This window comes from Cnephaeus nilssonii (genome assembly GCF_951640355.1).
Source record: "Cnephaeus nilssonii genome assembly, chromosome: 9".
In the NCBI taxonomy this organism is placed as follows: domain Eukaryota; kingdom Metazoa; phylum Chordata; class Mammalia; order Chiroptera; family Vespertilionidae; genus Cnephaeus; species Cnephaeus nilssonii.
Window position 1 is genome coordinate 18,053,246 of NC_137080.1, and position 16,602 is coordinate 18,069,847.

General features: G+C 36.4%; 1 protein-coding gene and 1 pseudogene across 2 annotated transcripts; both read right to left on the reverse strand.

The window, feature by feature from the left end:
* Window positions 1-282: 282 nt before the first annotated feature.
* On the reverse strand, window positions 283-11,428 carry LOC307105409 (protein LEG1 homolog; the record flags this gene model as incomplete). Its single annotated transcript, XM_079781160.1, has 7 exons — window positions 283-386; window positions 1,084-1,322; window positions 3,315-3,389; window positions 6,198-6,334; window positions 6,820-7,004; window positions 9,776-9,862; window positions 11,113-11,428. 7 exons carry the CDS (start codon window positions 11,426-11,428, stop codon window positions 283-285), a joined length of 1,143 nt encoding a protein of 380 aa, XP_079637286.1.
* On the reverse strand, window positions 7,579-8,244 carry LOC307105439 (large ribosomal subunit protein eL19-like; annotated as a pseudogene). Its single transcript has one exon. The product of its transcript is annotated as a large ribosomal subunit protein eL19-like (transcript).
* Window positions 11,429-16,602: the final 5,174 nt, after the last annotated feature.

The window sequence follows — 16,602 nt, forward strand, 5'->3', positions numbered from 1 at the left end:
AATTGTTACAATAAACCTTCTGACTTAGTCAGTTGTTCTTATCTGATAAGACTTTTGCTCCCAGTACTGGGAAAGGGGGTTTGTTTAGAGCTTCTGTTTTGTTCTATCAACTGAACTTCTGAGAGTGGCATGGGGTAGATCATTGGTTATTAACTTCAAAAATACAAAGGTGCACCAGAGATAGTAGGAACCAGAGACATTTTCATAAAATCTAAATTCTAACATTTAATTGCTTTGTATATGTAATTAAATTGGTCAACATAATAGCATAAATTTAGGCTATTAAGAAATTGGTATTAAGAGTAGCCGCTTAAGGAGGAATCGTGCCACGGACCGTGCAGGTTTTAAATTCATAACCTTGTTCCAGATTGTAAAAAATGCACCTCCTGTGAAAATAGAAAAAAAAAAAGTGTATTTTCAGTCAATAAGAGTATGAATACAATTTCAACATCTAAAACAAAATATATTAAATTAAAATTCCTAATTATAGGATTTGGAGTATATTAGTAGCTCTGCCTGACAATTACATTTGTCAAAGAATATAAGAAAATGCATTGTGTTGATAGTTTAACAACACAAATGAAGAGCTATTTATCTTATTTAAGACGAGACTTACTCAAGAATTCTCAAACAATGCATTAGATACAATATTTTATGGAATAAATCAAGGATAACTACTAAGTGTTCTTTTACTTCAACTAAAATTTTTAAGACCCATAGTAACACCCTTCCCATCCCTGCTTATGATGTTTGTTTTTTTTTTAATTGGAATGAATGTTTTCCTGGGAGGAGAGACCTAATTGTTGTTCAAATGACACAAAAGCTGAGTGATATTTGGCAACTCAGCCTTCCTGGACTTTGAAGTTTGTTTATGAACAGATGAAGTAGAACTACAGAATCTACACTAATTCTAAAATGTTGAAATTGAACTGTATAATATTCATTGATATGTTCCTATTTCCAAAGAAGGGAATATTGAATGGTAAAGAAATACAAAACCCACAAAGACAGCTCTAAGTCTACATCTTCTTATATGACTTGGATTCATTTATTTTTCATGCATATTATAGCTCAGAATCATACCTGTGAGTTTATTTATTTCCGAAGTGAGTTTTACTAAAGTCAAAAGGGCTTTTTCCCGTATGCTGAAGTTACTTGTGAGAACTATACGATCTTGATCTGTGAGTAGCCTATGAGGGAAACCCACTAATATTTCTGCTGAACTTTCAAAGTACGGGCGATATAATGCTGCTTCCAAAAATTCTATGGTAACTAGAAAGTCCAGGCTGAAGTCTCTTTCAGTTTCAGAAGAATAGAATGACCTAAAAGAGGAAGATATTATTAGCAACATGAGTTTTAGAATATTTTATTTTAAATGCAAATTTAACTTCAAATGTGTGTTTTCTCTCATATTCCTTAGGATTGTTATATAATTTATCGAATAGCTCACCTACCAATTTGTACAATTTCAGTATAATATAATTAATCCCATAATATAAGGTGACCAGACGTCCCGCTTTTGGCGGGACAGTCCTGATTTTTAACAATTTGTCCCGCGTCCTGCGGCGTTTTAAAAAAGTCCCGATTTTTGGAAAGAATGCACGACAAGCTAGGGAACGGCGGGAGAACGGCAAGGGAATATACGGTTTTCGGCGGCCATGTGGCTATTTAGCCAGGATATGAGTTTTATATTATTTTTGTTACTTTTATAATGTTAAACTTTAATAATAACAAATAATTGTTGAGAACTGATTATCGAGAACTGCTTATCAAAGTTCGCATTGTTGATCAGTTGTTAGAATTCGACCACCATTGTTTGGACTTAATGAACAATGGCATTTTTTGGGATTGGCAACGACGAAAACATTTTGTAACTGTCTCTTAGACGATACACATCGTACTGCGTGCTAGTAAGCTAGTTAAACAAGTGATGTCATTACAAATCAGCTATTCAGATAATTTATGTAAGTAATTTATTTATTTATTTCATAAATACATAAATTTTCTTGAATTCAGCAGACAGTACTCATATTATTTATATTTTATAGTGGCGGCAAAAAGTCTAGCGCCGGCCTGAAAGTGACACTTACGACTTACGTTACGGCAAATTCATGACCTTTTAAACAACGACAGCAATCTACTACAAAAAATTCACTCAAATGAGAAATATGCCAAAGAATAAAATAATACTATACATAATTTTTTATTTATTATATTTGTAAATTGTACTTATGTTGAAATTTAAAAAAAATATATTACAATACTATTTTTGCGTTCTATGAAAATTTTTGTTGCTCCATATAGACCAAATTTTTAATCAAGAACCGCCCCCCCCCCCCCACCGGGTCAATGGTGTCCCGCTTTACCAATGTTAAAATCTGGTCACCTTACCATAATACCTTCTACATTGTGCCTGGCTAGAGAACCTCATCAACAGCCACAGAAATTTTAAATTATAATTTAAAAAATTTTAATGCACTAACTAATACTTCTCTTACTTTCATCCAATTTATTCTTCATGATTTGCCATTGTACTTCTTCACTATCTAATTCCTATGCTATTCACTTTTCTTAACATCAGTTGTTTTCCACAGAGGAAGCTCAGGGACTGGGTAAAATGAGCCAATATAGTCAGTAGGCTATTTTCTAATTGCAGCTTCTGAGAATTGTGCAAGAAAATACATGGTTGATTCTGAAATTTTGAGAAGTTTTGAGATTAAAAACAAAGTAAAAAGATATTATGGACTGAAAATTCATATGTTGAAATTCATATTAAAAAGGAGTAATAGAGACCAGAGCAATCTCTCTCCCTAATATTCAGGGAATTTTCTAAAAGAGATAATTTATACAAAAGATAGAATCAATATTTTTAAAAAAATAAATTTGGTCAAAGCAAGTTTCAACACATTCCAATAGATTGAAATAAAACTGAAAAAAAATTCATAACAAAAAGTAACTAGAAAGTTTTATATATTTGGAAATTAACCCATTAAAAATTAGTCGAAGAAAAAAGTCACAATAAATTATAAGGCAATATTTATTAGATGTAATGAGAAGATGAAATATTAAATCTTATGGTATATAGATAAAACTACACTTAGAAATAAATCTATAGTCCTTACTGGATATAAGTTATCTTCATTTTTATCTTGATGTAAATAAAAATAATTTAGCAAAAAGAAAAAATAAATATAGACGTTAAAATAGTGAAGTGGAAATTAACCTAAAATTTTTTTGAAAGTCAAAAATTTGTTCTTGCAAAATATGTGGCTTAATTAGTAAAATCTAACAAATGTATAGGAAAGAAATCACACCAATTTTTCACTAAATCTTCCCGAAAGGCACTTTCTAACTCACCCTCCATCCCACTGTATGCTTGATAGCCAAAACTAAAAAGAAATAATAGGAATGGAAAATTGCAAGTCAATTTTGCTTGAGATTAAAAAATTGAATATTATGTTAGTTTATCAAATGTAGTAATGCATATTAAAAAAAGATAACACACAGAGACAGTAAAGCATCAAACAGACTGTCAAATTACAGGGGGAAGGTTAGGGAGAGGTGGGGGAGTTAAGAGATCAATCAAAGGACTTGTATGCATGCATATAAGCATAACCAATGGACGCAAAACTCTGGGGGGTGAGGGCATATATGGGAGTGGGGTGGGGGGGGCAATGGTAAGATATGTACACATATAATACCTTAATAAAAAAATTGGAAAGAAAAAAAAAAAGATAACACATGGTGGCCAACTTTGTCTGTTTCAGAGATAGAAGGTTGATATGCCATATGAAAATCAAGCAATGTATTTTTTTTACATTAACACAAAAATAGAGCAAATTATTTTCCTAAATTAATGTAAGAATTGGCTGATATTTAATATTCATTCATTAAGAAAATGTTGAAAGCTAAGAATAGAAGGGCAAATCCTACCAACAAAGGTTATCTATGAAAATCCTATACCTGATTTCACCACTTTTATCCAACATTGTACAGCAATGCAATAAGACAAGAAAATTTCAACTCTTAGTAGTGAATCACTCAGCTCATTCATCAAATAAATAAATAAATAGGAAATTAATAAATTACATGATTTGGAACACATAAACATAACTCTCAGTATTTACACAGTAAACTATTTATACAAATAATATGAAGAAAAAACATCCCATTACCTATGAGAATTAATAAGTGAATAGAGCAAACTATCTAGATACAAAGTTATACTAAAATCCCTGTGCTTATATACCAACAAAAATATATTAAAAATTAAGTTGAAAAATCAATAGCATTAATAATAATATAAAAACATCAAACATGTAGTTTTCAAGGAAAGATGTTAAAGAAGTTGACACAGGAAACCATAAATCACCATTGAAAAATACTAAAGAAAGATATAAACATTAATTTTAATCAAGTGAAACAGCTGTTTCTCTAAATCTTTGAATATTAGCTACTTTGTGCAGTTCAACCTAATAAATGGGGTGAAAGTATTGCAAAGGTATAAAGTTTCCTCCCAAATTCAATGAATTAATGAAATGCCAATCCATTTTCCAACATTTTTTTTCTGCTGGTGAAATTAACATTTAGTATTTTAGGATTTTAAAATTATTTCCACATTTAGCTACTACTCCTCAAAGGAGTGAAATGTGACTATAACAATTATTAGAAAGGAATGAGCCTGGCCAGCATGGCTCAATGGTTAAGCATTGACCTATGAACCAGGAGGTCATGGTTCAATTCCTGGTTAGGGCACATGCCCAGGTTGTGGGCTCCACAATACGGGGCTTGCAGGAGGCAGCCAATCAATGATTCTATCATCATTGATGTTTCTATCCCTCTCTCCCTCATCCTTCCTCTCTGAAATCAATAAAAATATATTAAGAAAATAAAAAGGGAATTAGGTCACAGCTAGTGAACTGCAAAGCCAGCAAGGAAGCACTGAAATTTTTTTTTTTTTTAAAGAAAATGTTGAAGTAATGAACATAACACTATTAGCATTAAAAATGTATGGTGTCAACCTTTATTGTAACTGGACAATTTTTAATACTAAAAGAATGGAATAGTCATAGAGTGATGAGAAATGGAAAAAAAGAGTCTGCAGTGGCAAAGAAAATAGAAAAACGGTATTTTATAAGTGATGAGATTTTGCCAAGATCATTATCTAAATCAAAATACATCCCATTCACAAAATCAATATTTTTAATTAAAAAGAATACTCTCTCCAAGGTTTTCGGAGGTCCCCATATCAATGTATTGTTATGGGAATAAAGATAAGAAGTTTGTTGAAGGCAATTTTAAGACAAAAATCTCATGTTTAATTGCCGAATGTAGATAATTTAAATCTCTGCAACTGGCATTTATAAGATGACCAGGAGGCCTTGGACAGGATCAGGCAGTCATGGACAGTGCGACAGGCAGGAGCACAGAAGCTGACAGTCAAGGAAGACCATGGAGGCAAAAGGCCTAGAAGAACAGCACCAGGACCAGGATCCTGGACTTCTCTTGAAAGCTCTTATTTCATTAATACCTAGATAAGGCTGACTGATAATTAGCAGCAGACCCCATTGTAGTCATTGTCAACTATTAAATGACATTTCCTATATTTGCTGGGATTTATGTTAAGTGGGTAAATTTCACATAGTTTACTCCAATACATTTTTAGTTGTAAGAAAAGAAAAAAATGATCATCCCTTTAAGAAATCACTTAAAAAGTATTATATGTATCAGGTGATTGGATGAACTGCATAGACGTGCCAGGCAATGAACAGATACTACTTACTTCAAACCATTTTTGTTTTTGGTGGTGAGGTGTGGTGCTGCAAGTTGAAATCTGACTCAGAATCCTTTACCGCTGTATTTGCATAGCTACCTTATATAAACATAGAACCCAAGAACAGAAATAAATTGCATCTTGCATCCATTAAAAAACTTGATTAGATAAAAATAATTATTTTATTATAAACTGAACTGTCAAAAAATATATGACACAACCAGCCATCTTTATTTCAATATCTTCACTGATTGACTATATGATTCTTCCATGAATTGCAAATAAAAAATAGAAAAACTATTTCCTGAGACATTTGGAAAAGATGAGAAATGAATACTTGAGACAAAGAAATTTATACATTATGTTATACAATGCCAGAAAGAAAGGGAAACTTTAGTTGTATCACATAGAGCAAATATCTTACACGTCAGAGAACTTCGATGTTCCAATATCAATGCCTGCTTGATGGGCCTCCCACATGTAAAGGATCACCGTGTCTTCATCTATGTTGTAATGAGGAACATCTCTGATAATGAAAGTGATCTCTCTGGACAGCAAATACTAGAGAATAAATAATATGGTCTACATAAGTAGATTATTTCAAAATAAAATTAAAATAAATTTAATCATCAACATCACGAATTTCTAAAATAAAATACTGTGAAATATTCATCTAGCTGGTTGTCTAGAAATAGGTTTATTTTTAAAATAAATTTTAACACTTGAAAATGTTAAACTTTAGGTATTTGCTCTACAAACAGGTGTGTGCTGATCTATTTGCACAGATAAACATAATTTGGTAATTATCAATTTTACTGAAATAAATTTTTGTAAATGACAGTATACTAATTTGATGTTAATCATTAACTTCGCATAATGTCAGCACGCTAATAGGAAAAATTCCAGAGGAGAAAGGACAGAACTATGCTTACAGTTTTATCTGCTTGTAAATGTAAAGTTTAATCTAGTTTTAAACCACAAATCTCATAGAAGACCTCAGTGTCTTCATTGATCCTACTCATACAAATATAGTCACATTCTTTTACCTGATAAAACCTGTTGACTGCATCCATAGCTTGTGGGTAGGATGCACGGCATTCTGCAATCGAATAACAGAAGTCAGACCTGTATTCTTCTCGAGATACTAACACCACCTGGTATGGTAAATCCTTCAGAAACTCAGATTCAATTGCAGCAAGAAAATACAGAACAATCACATAGAAGTTAATGCCTGTAATGAAGCAGAAGAAAAGTGTCTGGAATCATCAACTGTTTATTCAAAACAGGAGTGAGCAAAATTGCTATGGTTTAGCCTACATAATTTAGCTGGTTTATCCCCCAAACCATGATGTTAAACTTGTTGAATCTAGGAAATGCACAGGACTAAGAACGCTTTGGGTTAATCACAGTCATAAAATGTTATACATACCAGGGGAACACTCTGGGTACAGGTACCTGTGCATGATCTAACTGAGTCACCATGGGTTCAAATTATTTATGTTCTATATTTATTTGTTCCTCAAACAGAAAGTATATAAGGTATGGATGAAGAAAACATTTACCTCAGATTGGGTATATATGTAGATGATGCTCGAATATGTTCCTTGTGGAGACTCTTTGCATAAAATGAAGAAGAGGTTTTGAATGAACTATCTTGTTTATCCTCTCCGTTTAGGGAATCATGTTTCCGACTCTCTTTCCCATCAATATCCAATACATTTCCTTAATTTTCAATTTGTTATCTTTCTTTTGATTCTTTTTTTTTTTTTTTTGGAAGAAGCAGAGGTAGATGAAGGCTACTTTTATTAAGTGACTGAACCATGTAATTGCCAAGGCCACTATGTACAGGGAAGAGAGGGGAAGCTTTATTTCTTGGTCTCTTCCTCCTTGGACAGAGTCCTGATGATCGATCTCCTCCTCCTTGGCCTGGAGCCGCCCTTCACGGCGCTTGCGGGCTTCCTTGGTCTTAGACCTGCGGGCCTCGGCCTGGTCAGCCAGAAGCTTCTTGCGAGCCTTGTCTGCCTTCAGCTTGTGGATGTGTTCCATGAGAATCCGCTTGTTTTTGAACACGTTACCCTTCACTTTGAGGTCCAGGCTGTGGTACATGTGGCGGCCAATCTTCTTAGATTCCCGGTATCTTCTGAGCAGCCGGCGAAGAATTCTCATCCTCCTCACCCAGGTGACTTTCTCAGGCATTCGAGCATGGGCAGTACCCTTTCGCTTACCTATGCCCGTATGCCTGCCCTTCCTGCGGGCCAAGCTGTTTTTCCGGCATCCAGCCCGGGAATGGACAGTCGCAGGCTTCCGGATGCTCAGCCCATCTTTGATCAGCTTCCGAATCTGCTGCCGGGGAGTTGGCATTGGCGATTTCACTGGTCTCATTGCGGTCCAACCAGACCTTCTTTTTGCCACAGCGGAGGACGCTGGAGGCAAGCCTCTTCTGAAGCCTGAGCATACTCATGGCTGCTGCCGCAGCGGCGAAAGGAAAGAACTTTTCTTCTTCTGATTCTTGATGCCAACTCATTTTTAACAAGCACTCACTATAGTACTTGTGCATATTCTGTTTTGGACTATTTATTGAATTCTCAATTCCTGTATTCATCTCGTCTACCAGGATTCTGGCAACTACCAGTCCTGGATGATTCCTAGGCCTACTCCTCAGCCTGGCTTCAGTACTCACAGGCATGGACCCATGCTTTCTGTTCATGAAATGCATTTTCTGTGTTCCTTCTTGGCAATCAGAGAAAGAACTATCAATATTTTGATTGTTCATCTAGTTGTCAAGGAGCAGGCCAAGGTAACTAATGATATAAAAACACACAGGAGGAGATATGCATAATAGGAATTTCAAGAAATGTTCTCCGGTCCTATCATTTTCTCATTATTTGAAACTTGATAACTAGGTGACCTCTTTCCACAAAAAATTTTGTTCATTACCAAGTATGACCCTTATTGCTTTAACTGGAGACCTGCTGCACAAGGATTCGTGCAATAGGTCTTCCTTCCCCTGGCTGCCAGCACCGGTTTTCCTTCGGCATCCGGGACCCAGGCCTTCACTGCAGCCACAGCGGAGAAGCCAAGCCTGCCTGCCTGCCTGGTCGCCCCTAACTGACCTCCCCCACACTGACCTAGTTGCTCCTCACTGCCCCCCTGCCAGCCTAATCACCCCCAACTGTCCCCCTGCCAGCCCGGTCACTCCCAGCTGCACAACCCCTGTGGCCTGGTCACCCCTAACTCCCCCCCCCACCCGCCAGCCTGGTCGCCTCTTACTTGCCCCCATGCCAGCCTGGTTGCCCCCAACTGCCCCCCACTGCTGGCCTGATAACTCCTAACTGCCCCCCCTACTGGCCTGGTCACCCCTCACGGCCCCCCCGCCCCACCAGCCTGGTCGCCCCACACAGCCTGCTGTTCAGTCATTTGGTCATCCCTCACTAACCCCCCGCTGCCAGCCTGATTGCCCCATACAGCCTACTTGTTCAGTCATTTGGTCGTCCCTCACTAACCCCCCTGCTGGCCTAATCATAGGCAGCCATCTTGTGAGGGCGTGAGGGTTAATTTGCATATTATGTCTTTATTATATAGGATGAGGATATTAATATCATGGTAAGGATTGAATTAAACTATGTTATCTAAAGTACGGTGCTTAAGTAAGATGCTAGAAAGTAGTAAGTGTGGAATAGTAACTAGTTGGAGAAGGGGCTGGTGGTGTGTGTAATAAACAACAGAATGTCTGAAACACTGAGTACCTTTAAGGATGATCTCCTTCAGTATTTATCTAAAATTAATAATATTTTATACATAATTTAGAAATTGTGTAAGACTTACCTTTCTTATTTGTTTTCTTAATTGATTAGCCCCCATAAAAATTGCACAGAAATTTTGTATATCTTTACAAAAAAATTCAGGATTTACTCCAACTTATCCTACCCCATAAAAAAGCATAGAGAGCAAGCCTTACAGCCACTGCTCAGTAAAGAAGCATGGGGTGAATATAACACTTACCTCCCCAGCCACTGTTGATAGATATACAGCCAGGAGCTCCAGCATCATAAGCACAGACTGAACTATTGGGAGGTTCTGAAAATCGATCTTCAGAGTAAACAGAATATGTAAATAAATAAAAAATAACTCTAGGAAGAAAGTTTAAACTTTTAATAAAAGTCATGAGAAAAGGGGGCAAATACTCCCCTCCATAAAAATAGAAAGAGGGTTATTCCTGTGAATAATATGGCCCATTCATAGCATTTCACATTTCATTCACTTTGAGAGCTGAAAGCTTCTTAGAGATGTCAGCTTGTAGAGACCACTAGACCAGCAGAGTGTTTCAAGTCTGTTGGTCACTTGTTTTCTCTGAAATACAAGAGCTGCTTGCAGTAATTCACATGTGCAGGAAAGCTTTTTCAATACCAAAGCACCACGCTCTAATCCTCGCTTCATTCCATAGTTAGCTTGAGTTTCTTGGGAGTCTAATCACTACCAAAGAAGACCACTTGGAAAAGAATTTCATGAAAATGGGAAACTTGTTCAATTAAGGAACCTTGGTAACAAGGAATTTGATTATTGGACTAGAAACAGTAAAGCCAAGTAGAGAAACTCACCTACACAAGAAGAAGAAAAGAGAAGAGCTTTCTAGATAGAAACCCAGACTTCCAAGCTGAAGCATCTCATCTCTACTCCATGCCCCATCCTATTGTATCAGTACAAGAAGAGAGTAGTCTAGTTACTAGACCAGTTCTTTCCCGTTTTCATTCCTTTCTTCTGTCTGAATTTAACAATGAGTAGAAAGTAGAATGTATGTTGAGAGCCACATATTAGATACTTTTTTCACTAACAACTTATGAGGCAAAGATTAGGCTTTTAAGGAAAAGTACCTTAGTTTGTATGAAACTTCACCCTGTTTCATAGTTAAAAGAAGCCTTTTCATATTATAATAATCTCACCTCATGAAATAAAGGGGTTTATAATGCCACGTTTCTTTGACAAGATTGTCAGGCCTTAAGATGATGATATCTCAAAAACTAAAGATTTAGAAACTAGAGGGGAAGATTTCTTCTCCAAGTAGTATGCTTATCTAGTTCTCACAAATTAATTTTAAAAACTGTAATTTTTACCAAAAAAGTCTATAAAATGTTAAGAATAAGTATGCCAAATGATTTTACTAATAAAAAATCATTTGCTTAGGTGATAAGAAGGTCTGAATAGAAAAATGTGGTTATATTGACTATATACTTCATGAAAATTCAAATAATTACATTTAAGCATATTAACTATAATGACACTGTCAGTAGTGAAGAAGGAAAAAAAGCAAACTTTCTTAGAAAGAATTAAAATGTACATACCTGTTTCATATAGCTTTCCATAATATAAGGTGAGTGCCCACAGTACATTGTCTGTTTTGTTGTTTCCAAATCCAGCAAAATATTTGTTTGATTTTTTAATAAGGATTTTATACATTTTTAATCGATCAATATATTTGCTGGGATCAATGATTGTTTTGTTATTCTGTACTGGAAATTCTGCTATATCACCATTAATCTGGTCCCAAAAAGGGGGGTAGCTGTCATTTTCATCTGTGGCTGACTCTGGATTTGGGGCCAATTCCACAGAAAAAAAACTCAGGAATAGAAAAGTGGGGGTAATCAAAGAAGACCACATCTTCTCACTGCTCTTGTGCTTAAGCTTAATTCTCAGCTTGTAGAGACCAACTATATTTATAGAGCTGATGAGGATCAGATGATATTTTTCTGCCAATTAGAAAATGGGGAATCTCTGAGTAGATGATACTCTAACCAACCAACACCTGCATAGCTAATGATATGTGATGATAATAAATGGGCATCTGTCAATGTAGATATGATCATTGGACTGATTAATGGCACTAGATGTTAAGATATCAACAATGGTCCTTTTTAAATTAAATTTTTTACGATTTTTAAATTGATTTTTAGATAGAGAGGAAAGAGAGAAACCGATCACCTGAGTCTTGCATGCCTTGTACTGGGGATCGAGCCCGAAACCCAGGCATGTGCCCTTACCAGGAATCCAACCAACAACTTTTCAGTGCATGGAATGACACAACCAACTGAGCCACACCGGCCAGGGCATGACAGTCCTTTTCAAGAGGAAGGAAGGTTTAGTAGATCTATCTAGTGTTGAGAATCTGAAATAGTGGGAAAATCTTTAGTATAGATTACCTAAAAGTCAATCAACTTCAATAAACATTTTCATTAGATAACTTAGGAGACTGAACCAGTGGGCACTATCTACTTCCTATGTACTTGTGTCACTGGAAAGAAATTTTCCTTTAGTTCACCTTCTAGTGTAGCTCTCCATATACACTAGTAAACAACTACTTCCCATCTCTTATCTACCGTTGGCCATCAGAGTCACCCTCTTTCCTTTTCTGAATGCATAACATTTGCATTTATAGCACTTCACAGTTTACAATGTATTGGCATTTACATACTAAATATTAATTGTGTACCAACTAATAAACACTTTGGTATTTACCAGAGTATTAACTAAAAAATTGTCCACAGTGTCCTAAAATTTAGAGATTCCTGCAAACAAATTAATAATATACAATGATTTACATGCTAATAAAGCAATATACAAAGGCTAAGAATTCTGGTTTAGGAGCCGGGGAAGGTGAAATAGGAAAATTAATTCAAACTGGATGTTTTATCTGAAACAAAAAAGTTAACTAAGAATAAAAAATGCAAACAAGTGGCCTAAAACTTGGAGAGATGAAATACTATGTGCAAAGATATTAAGATAAACATATGAGAAAAAGAATGTTCTGAAAATGAGGGCCTATGTGTCAAATCACCAGAAATTAGGTTGCTACGTTAGGACATGACCAGACCACAATTCATATCAATTTTAACAATGAAGTAACCTTGAGTGATTTTAATCTTGGGAGATTCGTTGCCTTTTGTTTTAATTTTAGAAAAGTTAATCATATACCTGTATTTCTAACTGAATTAAATCTAAATACATATTTTCTGCCAACATTTTGTTTTATGTATATAATGAATGAATAAGGATATAAACAAATAATAACATGGCTTAATGTAGTTAACTTTTAAAAACATATTTTTACTGATTTCAAAGAGGAAGGGAGAGGGAGAGAGAAACATTAACGACGAGAGAGAATCAGTAGTTGACTGCCTCCTGCACACCTCGTATTGGGGATTGAACCTGGGCATGTACCCTTAACAGGAATCGAACCCAGGACCCTTCAGTTCACAGGCCAACACTTTATCCTCTGATCCAAACCAGCTAGGGCTGTAAAGTTAATTTTACAAAGAAGGAGACGTGGATACTCCCCACAACCTCTTCCTCTGCTCTCAGTGACCTGGTCAAGTCAATGACCTTTAGCTCCCTTGTTTGTGTAATGGGATCAAGGACAGCCTATATTCTTTCCATCTTTAAACATGTATTATTCTAAGCCTCACTGCTTCTAAAATGTTACCTGACCAGTGACAATTAGTAAACTTTCAAAAGCATACTGGCAATGAGACAGCAAAAATATGCCTAATATCGAATTTACTGGGATGGTTACACTATATAAACTGCTGCTTCACAAACAATATCAGCACGCAAAACCCAAATGATGCAACAACAGCTCTTCTTTCTCCAGCCTATGAATGACCCCAAACCTGAGGTCTTCTTCAGCCAAAGGTTCACAGGATTAGGCTCACCTAGGTTTTCTTGAGCAGATTGTGCTGATAATGTTAGGTCTAACACTTAAGAGAATTTTGAGGAAATTGAAAGCACTTAGTAGAGTGCCTCACACATTGATAATGATTGAATAATTTTAATGATGTAGCAAATAACTGTGATTGCATAGAATCAGTGATATAAACAACCCATGCACATTAGATCTTTATTTGGGGAGGTCATCTTGAAACATGAAAAGTCCCAGCACCTCACAAGTGTACAATATAGATGTATCAAGGATAAACCAAAAATAAAAATCCTACCTAATAAAAGAGTAATATGCAAATCGACCGCACCTTCGCTACGCCCAAGCCATGCCTACCAGCCAATCAGGGCGAGTATGCAAATCAACCCAACCAACATGGCAGTTAATTTGCATATCAAGACAGCGTAGAAAGAAGCCAAGCGCTGCAGAAGGGAGCAAGGCTGAGGAGAAGCAAGCAGGCGGGGCGGGGAGGCGGGAGGCAAGCAGGTGGGGCCGGCAGAGAAGGGAAGCAAGCAGGCGGGGGAGGGGGAGAAGGGAGGCAAGCAGGCAGGGTGGGGGAGAGCGTAGCAGGAAGCCCTATTGCAGGAATCTTCCTGCAATGGGCTACTAGTAAAGTTTATAATGGTGTGAAGGATTGTGTTAACAGAAGATGAAACTATCCATAGAGTTCTTTGTAAAAGAAAATAAATGTGTCTCCTGTTCTTAATGGACAAGAGAAATGCGACAGTCCTTTCTTTAATCTATCTGTAAGGAACCGATGATGCATCAGAAAACCTAAGTCCCTAAGCCCAAACACTTGATTCCTTTTGGCCAGATTCTATGCTCTTTAAAAAATTTGGCTTCTTCAGTCGATTCCTCTGCTGAGAAAAAATGCCACATCCAGAGGGCATGAGTGTGCTGCCATGTTGGCTTCTCTATTGTAAATAGCCTATTCTCTGTTTGAGTTCCTTTTGGACTTGGTTAAGACTTGCCAAGTTTCACCCTAGCTGAGCACAACAGCAAAATTAACTTCCTGTGTCTACAACTCCGAACCCTGGGAAGACGATTTATTTGAGGAGCCTCTGCATGAGGAATTGACCAACTTCACGTTGTAAATGCTTCCCATTTATTAAGTTTTCCAATAAGCCAGCTGATATTTATTGAATGCTACTATGATCAAGGCTGTAGGACCATCCAACTGAAAAGAGATTTTTTTCACCCCTACTACCTAAAGCTCAGTCTGTTGTAGAAGTACTGGTGAGTAGATAAGAGGACTTGATTTATCTGATGAATGGTATTATAAGCCCTGGGTACTGTGGGAACACTGAGGGAAAATATAGCAGGAAAGGGAACTCCAGCAGTAGTTCCCTTTTTGGATCCACATACTTTTGCAAGGACTTCATTCCTTACTTAGAAGCTACTCCTTTTGCCCAAACACTTGACTCCTTTTGGCCTGATTCTATGTTAAGAAATTTGGCTTCTTCAGTGGATTTCTCTGCTGAGAAAAAATGCCACATCCAGAGAGCATGAGTGTGCTGCCATGGTGGCTTCTCTATTGTAAATAGCCTATTCCTTGTTGAGTTCCTTTTGGACTTGGTTAAGACGTGCCAAGTTTCACCCTAGCTGAGCACAACAGCAAAATTAACTTTCTGTGTCTACAACTCCAAACGCTGGGAAGACAATTTATTTGAGGAGCCACTGCATGAGGAATTGACCAACTTCAGTGGTTGAGTGTCAACCTATGAACCAGGAGGTCATTGTTTGATTCCTGGTCAGGGCACATGCTTGGCTTGTGGGCTTGATCCCCACTGTGGGGCATGCAAGAGGCAGCTAATCAATGATTCTCTTTCATCTTTGATGTTTCTATCTCTCTCTCCTTCTCCCTTCTTCTCTGAAATCAATAAAAATATATATATTTTAAAAAGAAGCTACTCTTCTCTAGGATGAGGTACTAATGGAATTTAGTATTGGGGGACAATGTGAACCAGCAACCACAAAGAAAAGAAGGTCTCATATCTCTGTCCCTTTGATGACTTATCTATATAAACCGAGTGGCCAGATTATTATGATCTCTGAACGCATATATATATTAGAGGCCCAGTGCATGAATTCGTGCATGGGTGGGGTCCGGCCAGCCTGGCCAGGGGGTGGGGACATGGGCAGTTGGCCAGCCTGCCTGCTGGTCGAACTCCTGGTCGAGGGGACAATTTGCATATTAGCCTTTTATTATATAGGATATACACTGAGTGGCCAGATTATTATATGTTCAGAGATCATAATAATCTGGCCACTCAGTGCATATGAGAAATATATTTTGGTCATCTGAATACCCAAATACATATTTCTTATAAATCACAATATCATACTGATGAGTTGTTTATCATGTTGGAAAATGAAATCATTAATGGGAAAACCATTGATTTAAAAAAAAAAATTTCTTTTAGCTCTCCAGTAAAAGATACATGAGTCTACATTTAAAACTGCCAATTTAGATTATTTCACTTATAGGCAAAAGCATCTCAGTGTAATTATGTTAATAGTATGGTTATAGTATGTTTGAACATTTACATATTACTGGTAAAAGACATATTTCATTAGTATTTATTTTTTTCAAACTCTCTTCTCTAATCTCAATTATAGCATCTTGTTAATTTATAGTTTGAATATATTTATAAATATAGCTTATATTTTCCATGATTTTCAACTCCTGAAAATCATAACTTTTTTTATATTAAAGTGGTCTGGGTTTGATATGATTCTTAAAAAAGAAAAAAGGAAAGAAAGAAGAAAAATTTCCAATATGTCTAAGAAATAGAAATAAGTATCTTTAGCCCTATTTGAAATATAGGAACTATGAGCTAAGAGGAGTCAGACCCCCCAAGGACTTGGATATTAAGTAAAAGGAGTTTAAACTTTTTCTAATTACATTTATCACTCAAATCTGGTACCTGCTGAGTCTGTCTCAAGAATGATCTGTGTTGTGACTGGTTACATTCAGCTTTAATTGCTGAACTTATTTTGAATTTTTAAAAATTATTTTTTTATTTATTTCAGAGAGGAAGGGAGGAGAGAGAGTTAGAAACAACAATGATGAGAGATAGAAACAACAATCATTGATCGGCTGCCTCTTGCATGCCCCACA